This window comes from Tupaia chinensis, unplaced genomic scaffold, assembly GCF_000334495.1.
Source record: "Tupaia chinensis unplaced genomic scaffold, TupChi_1.0 Scaffold000644_1, whole genome shotgun sequence".
In the NCBI taxonomy this organism is placed as follows: domain Eukaryota; kingdom Metazoa; phylum Chordata; class Mammalia; order Scandentia; family Tupaiidae; genus Tupaia; species Tupaia belangeri.
Genome location: NW_006160165.1, coordinates 4,790,821 through 4,814,872, shown reverse-complemented (window position 1 = coordinate 4,814,872; position 24,052 = coordinate 4,790,821). Strand labels below are relative to the sequence as shown.

At 54.0% G+C, this 24,052-nt stretch overlaps 1 protein-coding gene across 1 annotated transcript in view; it reads left to right on the top strand.

The window, feature by feature from the left end:
• COL4A1 (collagen type IV alpha 1 chain) overlaps window positions 1-24,052 on the top strand; it is a gene marked incomplete at its 5' end in the record, with an annotated part of 154,760 nt that overhangs the window by 93,678 nt on the left and 37,030 nt on the right. Inside the window, 22 exon segments of the mRNA XM_027776198.1 lie at window positions 566-655; window positions 749-793; window positions 1,941-1,985; window positions 2,072-2,134; window positions 2,605-2,658; window positions 2,809-2,835; window positions 4,070-4,153; window positions 4,243-4,305; window positions 6,075-6,110; window positions 6,775-6,816; window positions 7,919-8,005; window positions 8,360-8,386; window positions 8,543-8,593; window positions 9,283-9,327; window positions 9,414-9,467; window positions 12,743-12,784; window positions 13,003-13,087; window positions 13,407-13,442; window positions 15,101-15,265; window positions 18,720-18,815; window positions 20,565-20,648; window positions 21,157-21,227. Coding sequence (XP_027631999.1) covers window positions 566-655; window positions 749-793; window positions 1,941-1,985; window positions 2,072-2,134; window positions 2,605-2,658; window positions 2,809-2,835; window positions 4,070-4,153; window positions 4,243-4,305; window positions 6,075-6,110; window positions 6,775-6,816; window positions 7,919-8,005; window positions 8,360-8,386; window positions 8,543-8,593; window positions 9,283-9,327; window positions 9,414-9,467; window positions 12,743-12,784; window positions 13,003-13,087; window positions 13,407-13,442; window positions 15,101-15,265; window positions 18,720-18,815; window positions 20,565-20,648; window positions 21,157-21,227 — 1,392 coding nt within the window.

Below are 24,052 nucleotides of genomic sequence, written 5' to 3'. Positions count from 1 at the left end.
AGACAGACAGACAGAAGGAGGGGACTCGTTCCGGGAACCCGTGGAGGCCGAGAGGCCCGCGACTGCCGCCGGCAAGCTGGAGAAGGAAGAAGCGGGGAGGCCGGTGGAGGAGCCCAGTCCACAGGCAAAGGCCCAGGAACCGGGGCAGCTTCCGGTGGAACTCCTGGCCCGAGGCTAAGCTCCCAGAGGGCTCTGGTGAGAGCCCCAGCACCTGGAGCCCAGGAAGCTGGTGTGGGCGGTCCGCGGCTGGGGAGGATGCTGGTCAGACCAGAAGGGAATGTGTCCCCTTCCCTCTGCCTTTGTCTGTCAGGCCTCAGCTGATCGGATGGTGCCTGCCCGCACGGGGTATGCCCGCACGGGGCGAGGGTGGGCCCTCCTTTCTCGGTCCACTGATTCAAACGCCAGTCCTTCCAGAAACCCCCTCACAGATGAGCCCCAGACTCATGCTTTGCCTGCTCTGGGGTCCCTTTGCCTGGCTAAGTGGGCCACAGAAATGACCACGGCTGACCCTCCAGGCCTCTTCCCTGCCCACGGCCCGGTGCCTGACTGTTCTCTTTCTCTGCAGGGGGAAAGAGGCCTCCCCGGGTTGCAAGGTGTCATTGGGTTTCCTGGAATGCAGGGACCCGAGGGGCCACAGGGACCACCAGGATTAAAGGTAGGCTCGCTGTGCACCTGGGGTGGAGTGTGGACACGGGTCTTGTGTAGGCTTGTGGGGAGTGGGCGTGACGACGTGGTTGTCTCGTTGCAGGGTGACGCTGGAGAACCAGGACTTCCTGGAACGAAAGGGACACGAGTGAGTGCAGTTGGCACTTTGAGTGCAAGGGGCCTGACCCCTCCAGAGTGGGACACTTTGCACAGACCGGAGGGCTCCTTCCTCCCCGCCTCCCTCCGTGCCCCTTCCCTGTCGGTTCCCAGGAGCGCAGTAGCATGCGCAGTGCACGTGGCTTCCGTGGACACGGCCTCTTCCACCTCCCTCCTCGACCGGGGCAGTGCTTGCTGGGGCTCTTCCCCCGGGAGTTAAAGCTTGATTTTGCCCATCTACTCCTCTTCAGGGATCTCTACGCACATATTTCTTATGGGGGCATCCAGGGTGTCCCACAGTGGTAACGAGGGGACTGGGTTTGGTGCGACAAGTCCCAGTAGTTTCAGAGCTCAGCCTGCTGTCATTCTTGGCAGAGTTCACTGCCTCTGTGAGCCCAGGTCCTGAAGCCTAGTCCTGAATGGGCAGAGGTCAAGGCTGGGAGAAGCCCAAGACAGAAGGAAGATGGAAACGGTCCAGTCTCCGATTGTCAGTTACAAGGGAAATGCCACAGTAGCCTGTCTGTGCCTCTATTGGCCCTTCTGTGTGTTCTGGAGACAGAGAAGGCAGAGGAAATCCCACTGTAACTATCCAGGCAGCGTACGCAACACTGTAGCTCTGGTGACAGAGAAGGCGGAGGAAATCCCACTGTAACTATCCAGGCAGCGTACGCAACACTGTAGCTCTGGAGACAGAGAAGGCGGAGGAAATCCCACTGTAACTATCCGGGCAGGGTACGCAACACTGTAGCTCTGGGATAGAGGAGGAAACGCTCTGCTTGGAAACAAGCGGATTTATTCCCCCTGGAGCTAGTTTATTCTATAAACTCTTCTTCCTAAATATTTGAGATCTGAGTGTGAGTTTAGACTTTTACAAGAACCTGTATGTTACCTAGGATGAAAGGAGGACAGACTGACTTGTGCACGTGCCGCCTTGATTCTCAGCGGTGAGCGTTGCTTTTGCGGCTGCAAACCGGGGCTGTCTGCCTGGGCGGGGCCCTCAGCCACCTCCCCCCCAGTGCTCTCCCCACGTAGTGCTCGCTTCCAGACACCAGTGCAGGGCATGGCTCCCTTAGCAGGTGGATGTGAGGAGCTGAGGGTTCTCACGCTCAGCTGAAACACTTTCATTTCCATCCTTGCAGGGGCCCCCAGGAGCATCTGGCTACCCTGGGAACCCAGGGCTTCCCGTAAGTATAGACAATGCTTCTTTATGAGCTATTTTGCCACCAGGTAATTTTCTATTTTGGTGACGTTTCCACTTTATTAATTACAGGGTATTCCTGGCCAAGATGGTCCCCCAGGCCCCCCAGGCATCCCCGGATGTAATGGAACGAAGGTAACTTTAGAACCGAGGACCCCCTCCCATGTCGTGTTTATGTAATAGTGCTTATTAGGAAGTAGGGTAAGGTTGTTCTGTTAGCAGTTCCTGCTGCCACGGTTGGGAAGCTACTTGCCTTGAGCCTTTATTGGGTAAGGAAACAGCTTCCCTATGTTCAATATATGGGAGCATGAGCATGCCCTACTTCATAGACGTTTACCCTGAAACTGCCTTTAAGTGCTGAATTTCTTACCTATAATCAAATGATCAAATAAGAAGGCGCTATTATGGATCTGCATTAATTAGGCTACCAAGTGTGTTCTTCTTTCAGAAGCAGTGCCAGCAGTGTAGCTTATCACACGGCGGTTAGGAAATGGTTCTTGGCCCCAGAGTGGCGTTTCCCTTAGGGGGAAAGGGCATCTCCTGAGGGCGTTTGGGTGCGGTATGTGCCGTGTACAGAAGTGATGACTCCCCCCTCCCCCACGCAGGGAGAGAGAGGGCCGCTCGGGCCGCCGGGCTTACCTGGATTCAGCGGCAATCCCGTGAGTACCGGCTCTGCAGGTTCACACTTTCTTTTTTGCTTATAATTTTTCTCTTCTCATTCCCTCCCTCCCTTCTTCTTTCTGCATTCATATCTTAATACTAATGATGTTTTGAGAAAAACCAAACTAACGCCAAACTTTCTCTTCTAGGGACCACCAGGGTTACCAGGAATGAAGGTACAACTTGTTTCATTTTATTTTCACTTACTTTCTTTACCGTGAGACCGAGCCTAACACACGGGCTTTTGGAGGGCACATAGTCACTTATGACCAAATTCCAAACTGCGAACCTTTGCAGGACAGACCAGCGTCCAACCCTCTCACACCTACATGGGTCACCTCGAGGGAGGCTGGGCAGATGCAGCCATGGGCGGCCCCTGTCCAGGCTGAGTAGTGGCTCCTGTCCTGGCCGTGGGGGACTGACTTCCAGATGTGCCCCCTGCCTTCTCTCTCAGTCCCATGGCTCTTTCAGAGCCACACGCCCAGGACGAACCTGCTGTCTGTCCCCACTGCACCTCCTCTGTGCACTTGAGTAGTTAGGGCGACGGTGCCTGCCAGGCACCCAACGAGAAACCCCGCGTTCTGTCGCTGCCTGGTTCTTACTGTCACCATCCCATGTGCTTGAGCCTCCGCTCCCCCCTCGCCGCCCTCTCTCGTCTCATCTCTCTCTCGCAGTCATTAGGTCTTAACATTTTCACATCTAAAGTTGTCCGCCCTGCCCACTGCCAGCCTCCCAGTGCAGCCGGAGCAGGTCATCTGGGCATGAAGCCGAGTGTTTGTCAGGCGCTGGGTGGGAGTGAGCCTGGCAGTGCCCAGCCCCGAGAGGCTCCTCCCAGTTCTTTACCACAATTGAGCGATGGGAACAGGAGTGCCAAGCTTCTCAGGGTCTCTGATGTGGTCCTGCAGTGACCCGTTTCAAGTCTTACCCAGGCCCAGTCACTACCGCGGCTCGGCCCCTCTGATAGCAGGCGCAGGTGGCGTGCCCTCTCCAGGACCCGCGGTGGACAGGGCTGTCCTGGGCGGAGGCCAGGCTCTGTTCTTAGGCTTTCAGCTGATTGGCTGGAGCCCCTGCCCCGCAATGGTGGGTCTTCTGCAGTCGCAGCAGCATATGGCCTGCTGCTTTCAGTGTGGGCTGGCCGCACCGAGGGAACGCCCGCCCCGGCAGCTGCTTTGGTTCAAGTCCGCCCCCTCCCCGGAGTCTTTTCTCTAAAGACAGCCCTTATTTTTGTGAGATCAGCCTGTTGCCACACAGGCTCGCAGTCAGAGGCCGCGGACTGTCACCCCCAGCCCTTCCCACAGCTTCTCTGCATCCGGACAGCGCTCGTCCATACAGCGACGCGTGCCCTCAGCCAGCAGACTGGGCGCGTCTTTGCAAGAATATCGACGCTTTGCTCCTCCTTTCATCCTGTAGGGGGATCCTGGTGAAATACTTGGCCACGTGCCTGGAACACTGTTGAAAGGTGAAAGAGGATTTCCTGGCTCCCCAGGGATCCAGGTAGGTGCTTGCTGAGCGGTCCCGCACACCTGCTGATCCTGAGCGCCTTCTCCGTTGCATGTAACTCTCTCCTCTCCTGATGATTTCAGGGCCCACCAGGTGTGCCAGGGCTGCAGGGTCCTGTCGGCCCCCCAGGGTTCAGCGGACCACCGGTAAGTGGGGGGGTCGCTCTCTGAGGCCATCATTGGAACACACCTGTAGCAAGGTGTGAAATGAGTCGTGGTCAATGACAGCCCCTCAGCTGGGAGGTGGTGCAATCAGCTTCTTTCTGATGGAGATGCCTGGCAGGCCTCTGGTCCTCGCATTCCCAGGGTGTGTTGCACACGTGACATGGTGCAGTCTGCAGCTCACGGGCTTGCTAGGCGGGGGCTGGACTGCTGCCCTTGACTGTGGTCCCTGAGTGCACAGCTGGGCGAGCTGGGGCTGCCCTGCGCAATTCGCTGTCGAGGAGGTGAATTTGCAGAAATGTCACCACCCATACACTCCATGGAATACTACTCAGTCATAAAAACAAGGCCCTGGAATTTGACATTGGACGAATACAGAAGATTTGTTGCTGAGTAAAGCAAGTCAGACTCTGACAGAGAGACATTGCATGTCTCCACTTAACATATACCGACTGTCTGCACTCTATGGTAGAGACCGAAAGACTGGAAACATGAAAGTATTAAAAATTGCAGTGGACACTAGAGACAAAGTGGAGAGAGTGGGAAAGAGCGTAGGAAATTTGGGGGGAAATGGAGAGGTAAGACACTTAGGGGACACAGGAAAGGCTTATTATCTGTTGACGAGGATGTGTAAGGTGGTCTCAGCTGGGCTGGGCTGAGGTGTGTATCATGCTGGGTGAAGTCTCTTCATAATCTAAGTGATGAATAGCGATTTCATGTATGAATAATAATAAAAAATTGACATAAACATATTAAAAAAAAAAGAAATATCGCCACTCGGGCTCGGGGTGTTAGGAGCCCCTGACACACCTCTCAACCAGGCACTTGGGCATGGCGTCTGAGGAGGCGGTGCGCTGCAGGCCGCCCTCGAAGCCGGGGACTCTCGGACGGAGGACCCTCTCCTCCCCCACACCTTTGAGCGGGAGTGTCCGAAGCCCTGCCTGTGTGACAGAGTGGAGACTTCCTGGGCATGGCAGCCTCACCCAATTGCCCAAGGTGTCTTCAGAGTCTTCAGGCTTCTATTTCTAATTTACTTGTCCCCACTTTGTTGAGTAACATCTGGAAATTCTATCCATTTGCCTCTTGGACGTTCTCATAAATGAATGGACCCATATTTATGGGTAACAAAGGACCAGCTTATCTTTCTAAAAGTAATTATGAAGAACATTCTGAAATTTTGTTGCCATACGGGAAGCTTTAATCTCACTGTAATCGACTTACCATAGACTCCTCGTCTCTGTTAGATGAGCAAGTCTATCTGGAGTGGACAAGCACGATCCCTAAGCTGAAAACTCGCTCCCAGGGTGGGTGGCTAGTCCGTTCATGGTCACCTTTGGGTCCCTCCGGTGGTCCTTGGGCTGCGGGAACCTACAGGATCAAAGATCCGGAGGTACTTCCTTCCCAGGACAGCCCCACGCCGTGGCAGGGGCCAGACACCGGTGAGGCCACATGGGAGGCCCATGTTTCCGCCCACACTCAGTGGCCTGGTGGTGTGTACCCGCAGTCCCTGCAGCGCCGGACGGTGAGACAGGAGGATTGCAGCATAGCAAGACCCCGTCTAAAAATGCATCCCCCACCCTTGTCCTGGACCAGTTTCTGGTTATTTCCAAGGTTTTACAGTTATAGAGCACAGGGAAAGGATTTAACAGATAAACTGTCATGCTAACCACAGAATGTGAAGACAGCTTCACACCTGGAAGACCCCAGGCTCCCCGGAGTCGTGAGTCATAGCTCACCAAAACGTTCTTTTACAGGGTCCCCCAGGCCCTCCTGGCCCTCCAGGCGAAAAGGTAAAGGTTTTTTCTTTTTTTTTTTTTGATGTATTGTGTTTTGGCACTGTGCGAGACTGTCATGCGATTGCCGTACCCCGTCATTCAAGGTCCGATCAGAAGTTCTGACACACACATTGCCTTTCCTGGTACCTGCACATTTAGCCGCCAACAGCCGGCCAGGCCTGCCCTCTCCCACTCGGCCTCAGTCACTGTGTGGAAGCACAGTGACTAAAGTTAAAAAAATAGTTTTTGAAGTAAATTTTAAATAATCCTTAAAAGGGCCAGGCCTGTGGAGGGAGCCAGGTCCCACATGGCAGTCAGGGTTCGGACCCTGCCCCGGCAGTCGGAGAAACACGCTGTGTGCATGGGCTCGCCCTAAGGCCGGGCGGCGGAGAAATGGAGCCGAGACTGGGGTGCGACCACGCCCCGCGGGCGCTTCCCTTCTCAGTCTGTGTCTCTGTCTCTGGCGAGCACGGGCGCCCTCTGGCAAATGAAACAAACGGAAAGCCCAGGACGTCTCCTGCACAGACGTTGGCTACTGCGGGACCGTGTTCCCGAAGCCGTGCTGGGTGCGGGCAGAGCTGTTGCTTGGACCTGCCGTCTCTGAGCTTATGCGCGGGTTGGGGAGGGGTCTGCACACAGCCGGTGGCCCTGATCATGAAAGCCTGACTTCAATCCACAGGGGCAGATGGGCTTGAGTTTCCAAGGACCAAAAGGGGACAAGGTGAGTGCTCTAAACAGGGCAGTCATGTCCGGGCCACCTCTGGACCCAGCCGGCCAGGCTCTGCTCTGTGTGCTCCTCGCGCTCCGTGGAGAGCTGCGGCGCCAACCGGGCTGGCCTCCGGAGTGACCGGGCCTGTGAGTGCTCTCCGTGGGACTGGATGGGCAGAGCAGAGGCGGTCCAGTGTCTGCCCTGGAGTTGGGTGGACCACGCCGGACCTGCCGAGCACTGCACGCAGGACGGCTGGTCGTGCATGGCTCCATCGCCTGCACCGAAGGCTATCCTGATGGGAATCGGGGCAGGCTCCCTTCTCCCTCAGCCCTCCTGTCCAACAGGGCAGGTCAGGGGTCAGGTGGGAATGTGTGGACGTGGGCAGGCAGCTCCATCCTGGGAGAGGGAGAGGACGACAAGCCCTGCCCTCTGCTGCTCTCAGGGGTGTCCTGGGTCACAGCGATGGGAGAGCCCTGCCACGTGGGGACCCCGGTACATACTGCCCTTGGACGGGGAGGGGCATTCTTCGCTGAGGGTCAGGCTGGGGTGGGCACCACTCCAGGAGGTCCCAAATGCAGCCAGGGCTTGGGCAGAGTGGCCCCCACTTTCCACCCCCCACCCTCCAGTCTCTGAGCCAGGCTTTCACAGTAAGTGACTGAAACTTCTGCAGTCGACGTCCTTGGACCTCGCGCACCCTAAGACGCTGCTTTTGCTGCTCACTGCCCCCGGCCACTGCTTGGCTGAGGAAGAACGTGGCACAGTTGTCTTGGGGTTCATGCTGAGCACTTTGTCCCGGCTCCATCAGACGGCCCGTGTGTCGGCCATGTGCATGCTCCGCCGAGCGCACGTGCAAGCCTGCCCATAGGGGTTAGGCCGTCATTGAGGTCACACCGCCAGGCGGCCGTCTCTGACCCTGGGGAGGTGAAGTCCCCTCATGGCTCTAGACACTTCTTGTCCCACCTCCCCAGGGAAGCGTCATTTTCTGCGGAGGCAGGGCAGCCTAGAACCAAATTCCACTCTAAATGGACGTTCATTTTGGGCTCTGCCCTCCGCATCTCCCTTCTCTGCGGAATCACCTTCCTGCCTCATTAATTCCTGACTTTTCCATCCACAGGGTGAACAGGGGGTCAGTGGGCCTCCAGGAGTGCCCGGACAGGCACAAGTCCAAGAGAAAGGAGACTTTGCCACCAAAGGAGAGAAGGTATGGGCCACCCGGCCAGTGAGAAGCCGGGCTACATTCCACCTGAACCAGAAGATGCTTTCTAGGCCGTCCACCCCAGGAAGAGCTCCTCTGAGAGCCGGGCAGGGGCTGCAGAGGCTGCAGAGGGGTCTGCAGCGGGCCAGCGGGGCTGGGAGGAGGCAGGCAGTCCCCGGGGCTGGCCAGGCTAGTCCGGCCCTTCCCACCCTGTATCCAGGAATGGAGCTCTGGAGATAAGGGTCTTTGTGAATATGTGAGGAAAAACCTTTATGTTTTTCTTTGACGTGTTCACTGAAATGTGTAAGAACGGTGTAATTGTTAGGGAGAACTGATGTCCCTCTCTCTAAATTCTTTTAGGGTCAGAAAGGTGAACCCGGATTTCAGGTGCGTGCCCACTCCCTGTCCCCCATGTTTCCCTGTGGGTCATAAATATGAGGTTTAGGTTAAAAGTGTCTCCTGCTCACTGACGTGCAGCCGTGCCCACCCCCGCTCCCTCTGAAGCACACGGAGGAGCCTGACTCTTCCTTCTCGTTCTCTCAGGGCATGCCGGGAATTGGAGAGAAAGGCGAACCCGGAAAGCCCGGGCCCCGGGTACGTGCTCCCCAGGCCTCTCCTGCCTTTGCTGGTAATGGGTGGACGAGGGCTGGCTCGAAGGGCCTGGGCCTGCCCCCCCATGCGAAGGGCTCTTCCACATCCCATGGCTTGGGCCTTTGCTGCTCAGTGGCCCACGAGGGTGACAGCGTGGTGTGGGGAGGCCCTAAGGGGCCGTGCCCTGATGACACCTGTCCTACTTAGTCCCCAGTGGGGCAGGGGCAGCCCTCGCTATGCACTCAGCCTCTGCTCTGAGTCCTCCCCAGATCCACAGCCTGAGCCTGCGATGCTAAGATGTCTCTAGCTTCAGGATTCCTGGTGACACGAGGCCTCCACCTCCAGCCCTGAGCGACCACGCGTCAATCTCCGCTAAAGCGGACGTTGGCATAACGGCTGGCAGTGCTGGCTTTGCCAACAGGGCAGCTGCTCTGGGGTTCGCTTTGTCTTAGAAGACGCGTAGCCAGTCAGACCCCACTCGCTCCAGACCGGCCCATGCTCCCGGGCCGCACTGTGCTGTAGCTCCTCCCCCACAGCACATTCCTTGAGTTTGTCACTGGTACAACACCTCGGCCCCCTCGGCCCCGTCTAAGAGGGGCGTCCTCTGCTCTGCGCTCGAGTCAGAGCCCTGGCGTCCTAGCACGGCTGTTCGCATCCCTTATGAAACACTAACGTTTAAACCCTCTGCACAGGGAAAACCTGGGAAAGACGGTGAAAAAGGAGAAAAGGGGAGTCTAGTAAGTGTTTCTCTCATTTTTTAAAGTGTTTGCCCTGTGTCTGTCACCAGCGTCTGATCGCCACCCCTTACTCTCTTCCCTTTCAGGGTTTTCCTGGTGACTCCGGATACCCAGGGCTCCCAGGCCGCCAGGGGCTCCCGGTAGGTGCCGCTGCCTTCTCAGCTCCGACTCCATGGTAGTTCAGCCTGAACGTTTAGTCACTCTTCTCGAGAGTGACAGACTCTGGATTCAGTGAAAAATACTTATGCTCTGTAGGGACTGATTTTTGTGGATGCGCTGTTGGGTTGCTGGAAAAGTCATGATGCATTTATGCGCAGATAGACACAGACAAGTCCAAGGACCGATCACTTCTTAAAGTGTGTAACATGTTCCACTCGCTCGAATGTTTGTTTGTTGGTAGATTAATTTTTTTCATGATTATAAAACACTGGAAATGGCATAAACACAGTAAGGACGGGGAGCCTGTCTAGTTTCTCTGTCACCCGCTCAGAAAGGGTCAGAGTTAATGTTCACATACGCACACGTGTGTGGACACTTTTTTTAAATGATTATTTTGTTAAACTTCATTTATTTTTTTAATTTGACCAGTGAGGGACAGAGTGAGAGTGAGAGAGAGAAAGAGAAAGTGAGAAAGCAAGCCGCCAAGTCTGGGACTAGAACCACAGTCGGCATGTGGGAGTCCAGTGCCCTTACCCTCCACACCACCTGCCGGCCCCAGTGTGAGCACTTTCTTTCAACATGGCGTTGGTGACACAGCTTGCTTTTCAGCTAATGGCGTATTTAATGGCCCTGAATGGAGCTGCCCATGGGCACCCCTGCTATGCCCATGGCTTTTAGGCCGTTTCCAACGTTCATAATTACAGGTATTTGGTAACTTGTTTACTCATCTCTCCATCATGGTTTTTAAAAAATTTTTTTGAAGAATTATTTAAGATTATTTAATATTGTTATTATTTTAATATTTGCTACAGCATACATATACTCACTAGAGAGAGACACAGAGAGAGAGAAAGAGAGAGAGAGGGAAAGTGAGAAAGTAAGCCACTGGGTCAAGATTAGATTGTGGTCAGCCACGTGAACTCTAGCGTCTCTACCACCATGCTAACTGCTGGCTCCCCGCCATCATAGACTTTTTTCTTTTTAAGAATTATTTTAACTGGGACCAGCAGTTAGCGTAATAGCTATGTCGCTGGACTCCCACATAGTCGACCGCGGTTTGCGTCCCAGACCCGGTGGCTTAAACTCACGCCAGGCGCGTGTGTGTGCGTGCCCAAGATCCCGAGAGGAGAATGGAGGAGAAGGGATCACGGCGTGGCCATCCCCCCTGGGGGGTGATTTCTCGCTTTCTGAGAGGGACTGTGTGTGTGTGTGTGAGAGAGAGAGAGAGAGAGAGAGAGAGAGAGAGAAATGGAAAGTGAGAAAGCAAGCTGTCAGGTCCAGGAATCGAACTGCAGTTGGCCATTTGGGAGTCCAGAACCTTTAACCACATGCCATCTGCTGGCCCCCATCATAGATTTTTGAAAGGATAAATTTTGGACCACATTTGGCTTCTGTTTTGGAATTTTTGCCACGTGCCACCACATTGTCCCAGGAAAGCCCTTCATTCGGCAACTGTTTGTTACCAAAATTAAAAAAAAAAAATTGTCAACACAGGCAGAAAAAAACCTCATTGTTGCTTTATGCTTTATTTTCTTCTTTCAATCATGAGGCTAGATAACGTAAATCTTTTGTAAAATCAGAAGTGATTTTGAAGTATTCATTACTAAGTGTGAATGAATAACTAGGAAGAGGGCTTCAAGGTTAATTTGTTAAAGTGAGTGGCAAAAGAGAAACGCTTCCCTGTAATCTCTGCAGAAGTAAAACCCTGTCAGATGATCAGTGTATCCAGAGTATTTTAAGTCCTATATTGTAAAAATCTCCTTACCTTCGTATAAGAAAAATCAAAACATGTAATTCTAATTTAATGCCTTCAGTCAAAAGGGAAAAAATGTCCATTTATTGTATAACGTGCACACCTTAGGACTGTCTGACTTGGTGTTATGTTTGCAGAGGATTGCTAGATAGGAGAGGGTCCATTTATCTGGATGTTTCATCCAACATAGACGAAATTTAGCCTCAAAGTGGTTAGAAAGTATTCACCAATGTTTTCAGTTTATACTAGACTTTATATCATGATTTCCAAGGCAAATGTAGACAATCTTATACATAGAAGCCGCTTAGGAAATGATTGTCTAAGAAAATGTGCTTAGAGCGGCCAGCAGGTGGTGAAGTGGTCAGGGCGCTGGACTCTCACATGGTTGACTGCAGTTTGAGTCCTGGACCTGGCAGCTTGAAACTCACACCAGACATGTGTGCATGTGTGCCCCAAAGAACGGTAATCTCTGCAGAAGTAAAACCCTGTCAGATGATCAGTGTATCCAGAGTATTTTAAGTCCTATATTGTAAAAATCTCCTTACCTTCGTATAAGAAAAATCAAAACATGTAATTCTAATTTAATGCCTTCAGTCAAAAGGGAAAAAATGTCCATTTATTGTATAACGTGCACACCTTAGGACTGTCTGACTTGGTGTTATGTTTGCAGAGGATTGCTAGATAGGAGAGGGTCCATTTATCTGGATGTTTCATCCAACATAGACGAAATTTAGCCTCAAAGTGGTTAGAAAGTATTCACCAATGTTTTCAGTTTATACTAGACTTTATATCATGATTTCCAAGGCAAATGTAGACAATCTTATACATAGAAGCCGCTTAGGAAATGATTGTCTAAGAAAATGTGCTTAGAGCGGCCAGCAGGTGGTGAAGTGGTCAGGGCGCTGGACTCTCACATGGTTGACTGCAGTTTGAGTCCTGGACCTGGCAGCTTGAAACTCACACCAGACATGTGTGCATGTGTGCCCCAAAGAACGGAGGAGAAGGGACTGCAACATGGCCGTCCCCCAGGGGGGAAGATTTCTCACTTTCTGTGCCTGTCTCTCTGCCAAGCACATGTGCCTGTAGCAAAAATTTCTCAAAAAAAGAAAAATGTTTAGGAATTATGCTTTTCATGTCATTTTTAAATTTCTTTTTCATTTTGTTGAAAAGCCCCTGTTTATGAATTGAGCTTCTGAGTGAGTCCACGACAGCTCTCTGAAGGAGCATAGTCAGTAGGACAGAGGCTATGAGCTCCCCTGTAGTAGGAACCCAGTCTGCAGGGCAGGTGTGCTTGGGGGACGTCCTCGGTCCGTGCTCTCCCCAAGGCCAGACGGGATGTCTGCTTCTGCTGTGGTCCTGGTGGAGCGCGCTGGGCTTGCTGCAGTCAGAGGTGCTAGGGAGAAGGAAACAGTCTCAGCGTGCAGGGGCTTACCAGAACAAAACCTGACTGGTTTCTGATGGCCCTTTAGTGAAATGTGCAAGTGAATATCTCTTGTTTCGTAGGGAGAAAAAGGCGACGCAGGTCCCCCAGGCCCGCCTGGAATTGTGAGTACAGCACTGTGGCTGGAGTGGGTGTGAGTGTTCTAAATGAGGGAGGGAAAAGAGATGTCTCCCCCACCCCTGCCCACCATCCCGACTGCTTCTTTGCTTTCGTATTCTTGAAATAATAATAATAACACAAGGGCTAATTTTCTCACCCATTGCTACCCTCATCAGACCAGCCACCCCCGGGCTGGGCAGTGACCTTGTCTGCTTTAATTCAGGTTATAGGCACCGGGCCTCTAGGAGAAAAAGGAGAGCGGGGCTACCCAGGAACCCCGGGCTTACGTGGCGATCCGGGCCCCAAAGGTAGCGCTCTGCCCCCACCCTCCCTTCCTCCCTCTTTTCCACACTGACCTGCACGTGCCCTGGTCTTGAAAGCACCTGCCCCCTGCAGGACTCTAATGGGCCTGCCCCAGCTTCTTCCTTCTCGTGTGTGTGGGCCTCCAGGAGCCCTTCTCCACTTCTGCCGCTGAGCCAGGGCTTCCATGGAGGGTGCCCAGGCGGTCTTGGTCTGTTTTCCATGTCCCCTGAGCACAGGCAGTTCCCTGATGCCTGGCGAGACTCGGCGGAGACATGGAGTCTGCGGACCGGTGCACTCTCTCAGCCTCCAATTCTCTCCCCTCAGGTTTCCCAGGAATACAAGGCCCACCAGGCCCTCCAGGTGAGCATCCCTGCTGGTTTCCCAGAATGTCTGTGCACCTGTCTGTGGTTTATGTGAGAAACGTGCCGATCGCACGCTGGACATTCGCATGGAATAGCAGTCGTTGTGGGGTTTTAGTCCTCAAGCAATGTGCTGGCAGGTGTCTTACCAGTTAGGGATTAGTGTGTGGTTAATGGGACCGCACCCCGGGATGGCCTGCGGCCCTCCCGCAACCCCCCGCCCCCGCCACTTCTCAGGGACCAGCATCGCTCAGCAAACAAGCTTCTTTACCCACAGCTCCTAAGATTTTGCTTTGTCTTTAAGTTTATTTTTGCTTTTAATCCTTTTATTATTTCGCTTTTTCCCCTCATGGCAGCTTTAAGTTCTCCTAGAGCCCCTTGTCCTTTCTATGGGAACGAAAGTTCCCCTCTGTCCCACACAGGGCTCAAGGCAGGGTTGTCACCTGCTCCTGCTTTCTCCCCCTTCTAGGAACACTTTGGGTCTACTCCTAAAGTCTCACCTTTCCCCTCTTTCCAACCATTTGCTCCTCCTTGGTTCAGGGAACAGGTCACTCTTTGTCTTTCTGGGGCTGATGTCATATGACCTTCTGTGACAGTCCCCCACTCACGCGTGCACACACACACACACACACACCTTGTCTCTTAGCCAGGAATTTTGGAATAGATTCACCGACATCGCTCTGCTGGAGGGTTTGCGGCGCCCCTCCCTCATCCTGGGTACTCTTCGCTCTGGCTGGTGCCCTCACTTGTGGCGGACACTGGGTGGCCATGGCCCTGCCTCCCCAGGCCACTCGACCTTACCCCCTCCCCTGGCTGCTGGCTGGCCCCTGGGCTGCTGGTTGTTCCGTTCTGCTCCCCGTGAGGGATGCTTCCTCCCTCCATTCGCCACTAGTGGGGGCTCCAGCGCCCGATGCTAGCCTGGGCTCCTGTGCTGCCCTGAACACGACCAAGCCTGTGGTCTTCTCGGCCAAGCGCCTCCTCATCTGTGACAGCCCGGTCTCAGGCTGTGGTAGGGTCTGGCTGCCTCTCTGGGAGCTCTGCCCCCTCTCCACTGCACCCTGCACTTGCGCTGAGCCTTCCCGCAGCCCACATGGCCCGTCTGGCTGTTCCTCCATCCTCTCCCTCTTCACAGCCCAGGGCTGGTCCAGGGCGCCCTCGTGCTCTCCCAGGGCAATACGTCCTGCCCCGCTCACAGCAGCTGGGCCGGGTCCACACACTCAGCCTCGCTGCTGCTGGGACTCGAGCCCCGCCATAAAGCCACCTTCTCGTCTTTGCCTTCCCGCTGCCGCTTCCAGAGTCCAGCCTGTGGCTGTCCTGCCCTGTTTGCTGTGCTGAGTGATGCTCCGTGCCCATATTCCCTGTTGAAGCGGGGTGCACCCTCTGCAGCCCTGTCCCTCAGACTGCGGGGCGGGGGCCTGGAAGAGATTCCGGGATGGCCGTGACTGCCCACGCGGCCCTGTCCTCGCGGCCCTGAGCTGGAGGCCTTGGGCGCTAGCACTTGGGTGGGAGAGCCGCCAGCTTGGCCCGTCCCCCTTGTCCTGACCGCCTGTCTCCCTGGTGGCCCAGCGGTCATTTCCCTTGAACGGAGCCGCCAAGGCCAGCCTGGGCTGTGGTCATCCACTCGCCTGGAGGCCATGACGGGCTCTGTGCTGCTTTCAGGAATCCCCGTACCTGGCCAGGCCGGCGCTCCTGGCTTCCCTGGTGAACGAGGAGAAAAAGGCGACCAAGGATTTCCAGGTGTATCTTTGCCAGGACCGAGTGGAAGAGATGGGCTGCAGGGCCCCCCCGGCCCCCCAGGGCCCCCCGGACAGCCAGGCCACACAAGTAAGTGCCCGCGGCTGGTTCCCGTGCCCGGCTGCTGGAAGCCAGGCGGCCAGGCAGAGCCCCCCGTGGAGTGCGCCTGAGGCTGGGCTGTCCGGTGACTTGTGGTCACTCACATCCTGCTCGGTTGGGCAGAACTAACCGCGCCACAGAAAGGAAACATTTAAAAACAAACGAACAGCAAAAACCTGGATAGGAGGAATCGGGCACACGGCCACACCGTCTGCCGGCATCTGGGGTGGGGCTGCGTGGTGTCTGCCGGGTACAGAGTGCCTCTCCTTTCCAGAGGCGCCCGAGTGCCCGGGCATGCACACAGGCGCACACGCTGGGCGAGGAGGGGGCTGCGGCAGGCTGTAAGCACAGGCAGAGGGTCCGCGCCTCCCCGTGCCGTGGGCGCGGGCGCAGCTGTCCAGGGCAGATCTGTGGGACCCGCCGCCTGGGACCAGCGTGTGCCCCGCAGGGCCTCCAGCCTGGTCCTCTGTGTGGGGTTAGGAAGCGTCACAGGCTTTAGGCACAGGAAGATCTGTGTGTGGGAACCCAGGCCCGTCTTCAGGAAGGGAGCTCTCGGGGCCTGGCTGCTAGAGGCGGGAAGGTGAGGAGTGGAGGGAGGCGCCCCAGGTGGGCAGCTTCCCAGGAGAGATCGACATCGATGTGGGGAAGGGGGGGCCATGCGTGACCTGTGGCTCCTCTTCTCTCATGTCTTGTGAGGCGTGGAAAGTGATGACATATCGGAGTCCTGGGCACACTCGCCCCAGTCACGTTCTCTGCGTGACGAGAGAAGGGTCGCCGTCGCTCACCCACTCAGCGGGGCTCCTGTCCCAGGAGCAGGGACGACCTGCCCAGACTGTCCTCCTGGGGCACGCATACCACGAGGGAGGCAGGATGGCCCAAGACGAGCCAGTCACACGGCACGCAGGAGGTGCAGACCGAGACGCTCCCAACCACGGGGCATTAAGCGAGCACTTACAAACAAGATGTTGGTGCCGACTTGCAGTGTATGTTAAAGAGGCTGCATCTGGGGCCAGCAGGTGGTATAGTGGTTACGGCGCTGGGCTCCCACACGGCCGACCGAGGTTCAAACCCTAGACTCGGTGGCTTGAAAATCACCCCGAGAGCAGGTGCGTGCCCGATATCCTAGGAGGAGACTGGAGGAGGGACTGTAGCATGGCCATGCCCCGGGGGTGATTTCTCACACCCCCTCACTGCCCCTGTCTCTCTCTGTCAACTGCACACGCCCTGTGCCAAAAAGCTTGGGGAAGAAAAGAGGCTGCGTCTTAAAATGGTTGCCGCCTGGGGCCCGTCGGTGGCTCGGTAAGCACACGCGGACCATCGAGCACCCGCCCCGGCGACTGCGCTGTCAGCCCGTGCTGTCTGGGGTCCCCAGCTCTAAGCCTGTGACCGTGAATGCCCTCGTGCAAGTGTGGCTCTCACCTGCACGTGAGAACGCCTCGGGAACTCACGCTACCTCTTCAGATCTCAGTACACTTCAAACCAGCTGCGGCCGAGACATATCATAGCTTTTCCGCAAGGGATGCAAAGGGCTTCTGGTTGAGTTGCGGCAGGCAGGAGGCTTCTTTTGGAAAAAGAATGTAATCATTTTATGTCTTTTGGGTTGGTTCCGTGGTGTAGTGGTAAGGGGGCCCAGATCCCGCATGGCCAACTGTGGTTCAAGTCCCAGTCCTGGTAGCTTGAGAAACACACTGAGTACCTCTGTACCCCAATCTCAACAGGCATGAGAAGGGGAGAAGGGGTCGCAGCACGCGGTGTCCCCTGGGGAGTGTTCCCTCTCCTCCCTGTCTCTGTCTAGTGGACGCCCATGCCCATTGGCAATACAGAGGATAATTTCATGTCTCTCAATTTTCATGAACCTGTTTCCAGAGTCAGGGAATTAATGTACCCCAGACTTGTGGGGCTGGGGGTGTGGGCTCTTTACAGTAGGCAAATTGGGTTAAGGCCTCTGGGGGTCTGGTTTGTCTAAGAGGGACAGTGCCTTTGTGCATTGGCCAAGGGTCAGCAGGAGGGGGGCTGGGAGGGGCCGTGGAGCAGGCCCCCAGCAGTGGCCACCTGGGACAGAGAGTGACGCCCACGCAGGCTTCATCGCTCCCTGTGCTTTGTTGGGGAAGCTCACAGGTAAATGAGCAGGCAACAAATAAACAGCCAGAAAGCTTTCTCCTCTACCGTAGCCCTCACACGTGCACGCCCACTTCCCGCTGAGTTCCAAGCCGAGTGGTCAAGTGGTCGGGCTGGGCAGTGTGGGGTTTTAGGCGCCCTCTTGCTGGGGTGAGGGAGCTGGAAGGTTGACCTAGTTGATGCACAGGTGACAGAGGGAGGGCCCCACAGCCAGGCCCTGGGCCCCTCTACTGCAGGAAACTGGGGGTGTCCAGGTGACCTCCAGGCTCTGTCCTTGACTCCTCTGCTTCATTGTGACAAGGCTGGGAGGGGACCGTGGCTTCAGCCCTATCTCGTGAACATTGGCACTATGGTCATGATGGGGTACTGGCACATGCTGGGGTCCCCTTGCCGTTTTCTCAGAGGTACTGGAGAAGGACGTGCAGACCCGGTACAGTGCATGTCCAAACTGTAGAACAGGGCTTTATTTCCCAGACCCCATGAGAGACGGCGTTAGCATGGCCAACGCTCCTGCTTCCTTCCATACTCCTGCTCAGAATTGAATGTGGACCAACCTCTGGACACGTCCCTCTGAGCAGTCTGCGGCTCGGAGATAATAGCTGCTTTGCCGTAAAGTTGCTGAGGGGAGCGGGGAAGAGGCTGCTCTAGCCTGAGCTCAGCCCTGACCGATGCAGGGCACGGGCAGACCGTGTGCCTCTTTTCCGCCTGTTTCTCAGTCGTGAACTAAGGAATGTGCTGGGGAATGTGCTCTGCACGGCCCTGCCCCGTGAGGGCGCCAAGGTTTGACTTTGCTTTGGGGCAGGTGGCCCTGGCTCTATTTGTTTTTACAGAAAATGAGAATGGTGGGATTAGGAGAATAAGACTGCCTTCTCTTTTTTGTGTTCAGCACAGTGCTCAGTAAATTACGTGAGCTCTCCACGGCATTATTCTAATCGAGGCTCTGGGTCAGGCGACCTGATATCAGTATTCTGAGAATGTTGAAGGGGGGCCTGGCTGAGCAGGGATGTCCCATAGGCTGGGTGTAGGAAACGTGGATTTCACGTCATGAAGAATGTCATGGGATGTGGTCCCGTTGGACCTGGGAGCACCTGGTCCGACAGGGCCAAGGAGCTGAATCCTGCTGCCGCCTGCACTGGCTGAGAGCGGTGATGGCTGTGAGTGGTGGCCCTCTGGTGGAAGCTGAGATTCTGGGATTACTTCCGAGCAAACGAAACCTGGGTTTCTAATACTGAGCAACTAACCTAAACTATTCGGGTTTTATAAAGGAGGTTAAGAGAGGGTTAAAATACCTAGCAATGATTCTGTAACTTTTAAAACTCCATTTCAGATGGAATTGTGGAATGTCAGCCTGGACCGCCTGGTGACCAGGGGCCCCCTGGAATTCCAGGGCAGCCGGGATTGATAGGCGAAGTTGGAGAGAAAGGTAAGAGATGTTAATTTTTTAAATTGGTGGTGTGTTTGTGCATATGGCATTTTCCCATAGGTACCTGCAAGCTTAGGAGTTGGGCCAGGGTGGGCTAGGGCGTGTGCTGCTTTATTGGCTGTCCCCACAGCATCCATTCCTGGAGGAAGTGTGTTCCCAGCCTCAGCTGAGAGTGTCCTGGTGTGGGGCTTTGTGAGAGTGCTGTGACCTGGGAGGGGGGCTGCAGACCTGACCGTGCAGGCCAGAGGTTTGGCTCCTCACCTCCCCTGAACCGCAGTGTCAATCTCACTGCTGTGAACGTGGCCAGCAGATTCGGAGCTCAGACTGATGCTTTCCTGCAGTCTCCAGTTCAGAGTTTGGGAGTCACAGTCTCTAAGAACACATATCCTTTCTTCAAGCCAAAGCCCATATCTGGGCCTGAAGGCTCACCAAACCTCTGAGCCATGTCTGCATTGAATAACATGAGCATATACACTACTCACAGGTGACTCAACTTTCTCTGGCTCTTAATTTTATCTTTAAGTTTTTTCAAGTGTTTACTGTAGTAACATTGACACAGACACAAATCAATCTCCTAACATCCTGGGAACAGAGGTGGATTATCAGTGAGACATGATGAGTGTGCCAATATGTAGATGTTTATTTATAACCTAGGAGTAGAACAAATAGGAGGTCGACCCCCAAGTCAACCTCATTGGATGCCATTCTGGTTTTGAAATGTAAAGAATTTTTGGCCTTCAAAAGTCTAAAAAGTCTGGAAAAGTTTCAGCTAACATCTTAGAATTTTGACAGTTACATAAATTTCAGAATCTTCAATGGATGTGACTTTAGAAATCATCATAAAGGTGCCACCAATGAGTCAGTTTGCCATTTGGTTTCTTCTGAGTTCCTCTAGTTATTGAGTGCTTAGTACTTAGGAGAGATTTGATGGTCAGAGGTGCTTTTTTTTTTTTTTTTCTTTTCCTGAGAGCTGACTCATCCATCCTCTGAATTCTGGGTGAAACATCTGTCTTCCCCCTCCTTTTGTAGTATCTGCCTCCAGCTTTGTGAACAGAAAAACCCACTGATTCATAAAGTTTCCAGACTTTAGCTGGGATCTTAGCTGAGGTGCTCATGTCATCCCATGGGGGTTCCTGTTCTTCCTCCTGGGTACATATGCCAGTAACAGCCTTGGAGTGTGGGCACCAGAGGTTCTTTGGACTCAGCTGGACATCAAGACTGGGGTGTTGGCATTTCTTCCTGCCTCCATGTCACAGTCAATCTGTTGTACCCCTGGTGCCAGTTCACATCATTTCTCCTGGTTTTGTGGCTTCTTACTCACGATGATCATCCTTCACCCAGGAGTGGGTATAAATTTTTGAGCTAAATGTGTGGTTCAGTGGAAATATTTACCCAAAGAGAGAAGTAGAGGGGAGCATCAGAATTAAAGATTTCAAATCTTCTCAGGCTTACAGGCAGACTGAGTTTCTGGATCACTCTTCAGTAAGGCGCCCTGTCCTTTGGCTGATTCATTGAACAGCGTGGCAGCGGGCTGCAAGTAATAGACGTGTTCAGTGGCAGAGGAGCCATGGCTGACCACAGAAGTGTCTCTGTGGGAGCAGGGGAGCGTGGGAGGAGCTGATGGACAGCAGGGGAGACGCAAGTGGAACACGCAGTGAGGATAGACCTGCTGCTTTCTATTCTCTCCATGCACCGTGGAGACTTCAGTTCCCATGTCACATCCAAGTGTTTTTCTGCTCCCCTTTTTAGGTCAAAAAGGGGACAGTTGCCTCATCTGTGATACTGCAGGACTTCGTGGTCCTCCTGGGCCCCAGGGACCCCCAGGAGAAATAGGTGAGACCCAAAGCAGGGAGAGGACCGGTCGGGGTTTGTTTTGGGCTTTGGTGTCTTCATGGTGAGACGGAACCTTCTCCTTGGGAGATCCGATTTCCTGTGCTCAAAACTCAAGGCTGATATGAGAACACTGAGGCCTCTTTCCAAGACTTGCCCCATGGGGAGAAGGGTGAGGAGGACCCGTGGCCTCAGCACCACGGAGAGCCTCTGATACAAGGAGGGCACTGCACTTCATCATCACACAGAGCGGGTGGGCTGCTGCTGTGAGGTCCCTGGGGGTGACCAGGACCATGCAGGGTGGGGGGCTCATGGTGGTCCTGCTTCTGCACTATTGGAGCTTGGTATGGGGTCACCGCTCCCCTTCTGAGCCCAGCTTGGCATCTTTGTTCTTACTTCTTTCTGCACTAGGCAGAAAGACTTACACCTTGGAATCTTGAGGGGGTAGGGGTGAAGATTTTGAAGAAGTGTCTTATGCATGCCATGCTGCCATTTTTCCTTCTCTTTAAAGGTTTCCCAGGACAGCCAGGGGCCAAGGGCGACCGAGGTCCACCGGGCAGAAATGGTCTGGAAGGGCTGCCTGTGAGTACATCTCTCTGGCCTCGTCCACGTAGCAGGTGGTTCCACCAAGCACACTGGCAAAGCAGTGTGTGATTGCACTTGCAGACATGGCGTGGAAGCTTGCATAGTGCACCACGAGGCTCTCGGCCATGAGAAGAGCAGAACTGTTCAAACCCTGCCCCCACTGCACCAGCTGCACAGACCCCCACTGTAGCTCCCAACCCCCACAACTGCCTAACCTCCACTGCAGCCTTCTAAACCCCACTGCAGCCCCCAACCCCCACTACAACTGCCTGACCTCCACTGCAGCCATTTAAACCTCACTGCAGCCCCTAACCCCACGACAACTGCCTAACCTGCACTGCAGCCTTTTAAACACCATTGCAGCCCCCAACTCCCACTGCAACCACCTACCCCCTACTGCAGCCTTCCAGCCCCCACTGCAGCCACCCAGACCCCCACTGCAGCTGCCCAGATCTCCACTACAGCTGCCCAGAGCCCCACTGCAGCCACACAACCCCCACTGCAGCTCCCTAGCCCCCAGTGCAGCCTCCTAACCCCCCCTGCAGCCTCCTAACCCCAGCTGTAGTCATTTAGAACCCCACTGCAGCCATCTAAACCCCACACCAGTTGCCTAGCCCCGCCTCAGCTCCCTGCCCTGCCCTGGTCAGAAGGGAACATGTGCGCTTACCCGTGCTCAGGTGGGCCGACGTGATACGTCCTTTCTGTGGGGTCTCTGTGCCACGAGGGTCGCCTCGCAGAAGCAGCAGAGAGCACTGTCTGTCTGTCCTGCTGCTTGTGGCATCGTGCCACGACCTCCGTCAGTGGAGAGGCCCAGCAGCACTGCTTCTGCAGAGAGCTCGAGGGCCCTGCCGTCTTTCTAGAAATTTGCACTTCTTTTCATTCTGCTTGCAGAGATGGATGAAGGGATTTCTAAACGTTTGTGGAAAAATGGAATTAAAGTACGAGTTTACCTTGGTGCAAAAAATTTGCAATTTGTGCATTGTCTCTTCCCAATGTGCCCTTTCCATGAATGTTTCGGAGGCCCTTCACAAAGTTTTGAAAATGTCCACGACCAACTTCTATTGTTTAGATTCTTTTTCAAATCTGTGAATGTCTCAGTCACTTTGACACGAACCCTTTCTAACTAAACAAAATACCAGCTTCTTAGACTTTCTGTATCATTTTAAAGGAAGCCTTTTACCAATGTAATGTTAAATACTGAAGGACATTATTTTACTGCACATGCTCAGTTTTGTTTTGGAGCTTCTTTAAACCTCACGTCATTGTTCTCCTTCTGGTGTTTTTTCTTTGTTCTTCCAAGCTTTGTAAGCACTGACTGGTTTCTATAATCCCTTTTCTTTTCTCCTTTTTGTCAGAAATTGAAAGGCAAATCTTTAGCACTATCCTTTTGTGATATGGCTCTTTAAAATTTAAAATTTTGAGGGTATTGCTGGAAGCTTCTATAGCAGAAGGCCAGGGCAAGAGTGAGTTGAAACAGGGATGAGACAGCTGGGGTGCAGCAGTCTCTCCTTTTGAAGTGAGATCTTGGGCTTCTGCTTTCCAGGACTCCCTGGTGCCTGGGGAACTGAGTTAGAAGTTGCAATTGTTTAAAATATTTCTAAATAAATAAGAAGTTCAAATACCTGGGAAGCCTGACCACAGTGGGGCTCGAAGGCAGAGAACTGTGAAGGAAGCAGAGAGGGGTGCGTTTAACCTCTACCCATGTGCCTTCCCATTTCTAAATAAATAAGAAGTTCAAATAACTGGGAAGCCTGACCACAGTGGGGCTCGAAGGCAGAGAACTTTGAAGGAAGCAGAAGGGATGCGTTTAACCTCTACCCACCTGCCTTCCCTGGGGCTTCCTGTCTCCGATCTGGCTGAAATCCAGGCCAGGCGGCTCTCCCCACCCCCAGCAATTCCAATACAAATGGAAAAGTGGGAGAGCAGGGGAGAGGCACGAGAGTGAGGAGAAGTCATGATGAGGAAGGAGACACAGAAAGCAAACCACAGAAATGGGGATGCTCCACTTTATCGGGAGCTCCTTTCTTTCTACCGATGGAAGAAGCCTCTTAAGACGGAGTTGTGCTAAATGATTGAATGGAGAAGATAGCATTTCTCCTTGGATTTGAGCGGCATCGGAGCTCCATGACTTCCCTAGCTCACACTTGGTCTTCTTATTTGAATTTGGCTGGAGCCTAAAAAAAGATGCCCACGAGCCAGCTAGTCACCCTGAGGAGTGGACTGAAATAAAAGGAGTTCAGTTCTCTGAGTTTTCTGTGGAGTTGAGAGAGCATTTCCGTGACATTTTGAAAGTGAGTGTTCTATTTCGGTGAGGGATGGCGAGTCACGGAAGGCTAGCTCGCTGGGTGAGGCAGTGAGGCCTGGGTCCGCCCGACCACGTGTCATGGGGGCAGGAGCCTGACTCCCCCACTGCGGCATCACCTTTTAGAAGGGACAGTGTAGATGCCAGATCGCCTCTGATTAATGCAGCCCCGCTAAATTTTCATGACAGAGTTTGATTCCTCGGAATTTATCTTAAGGGATGGATCAAAACACCTTTAAACGGCTTGGGACCAAGAGGCTTTGGGGGCAAAGAAGCCACGGGAGGCACAGGATCACGGAGGTCGCTTTTAGCAAAAATTAGATTTCTTCCTTTTACAAAACGATGGCTGGCGAGTCATCCTATTGCAGTGAAGTGGCGCTTTCTCACCCGAGGTCACCGTATTGGGAAGCTGTCTACGTGGGGGCTGAGGACAATCACCACCAAGTAGCTTAAGGCCTCCTTCAGGCCGAGGAACCTGCCGACTCAGCTTGCCCTGGCGGGTGTTTTATTGGTGACGGTC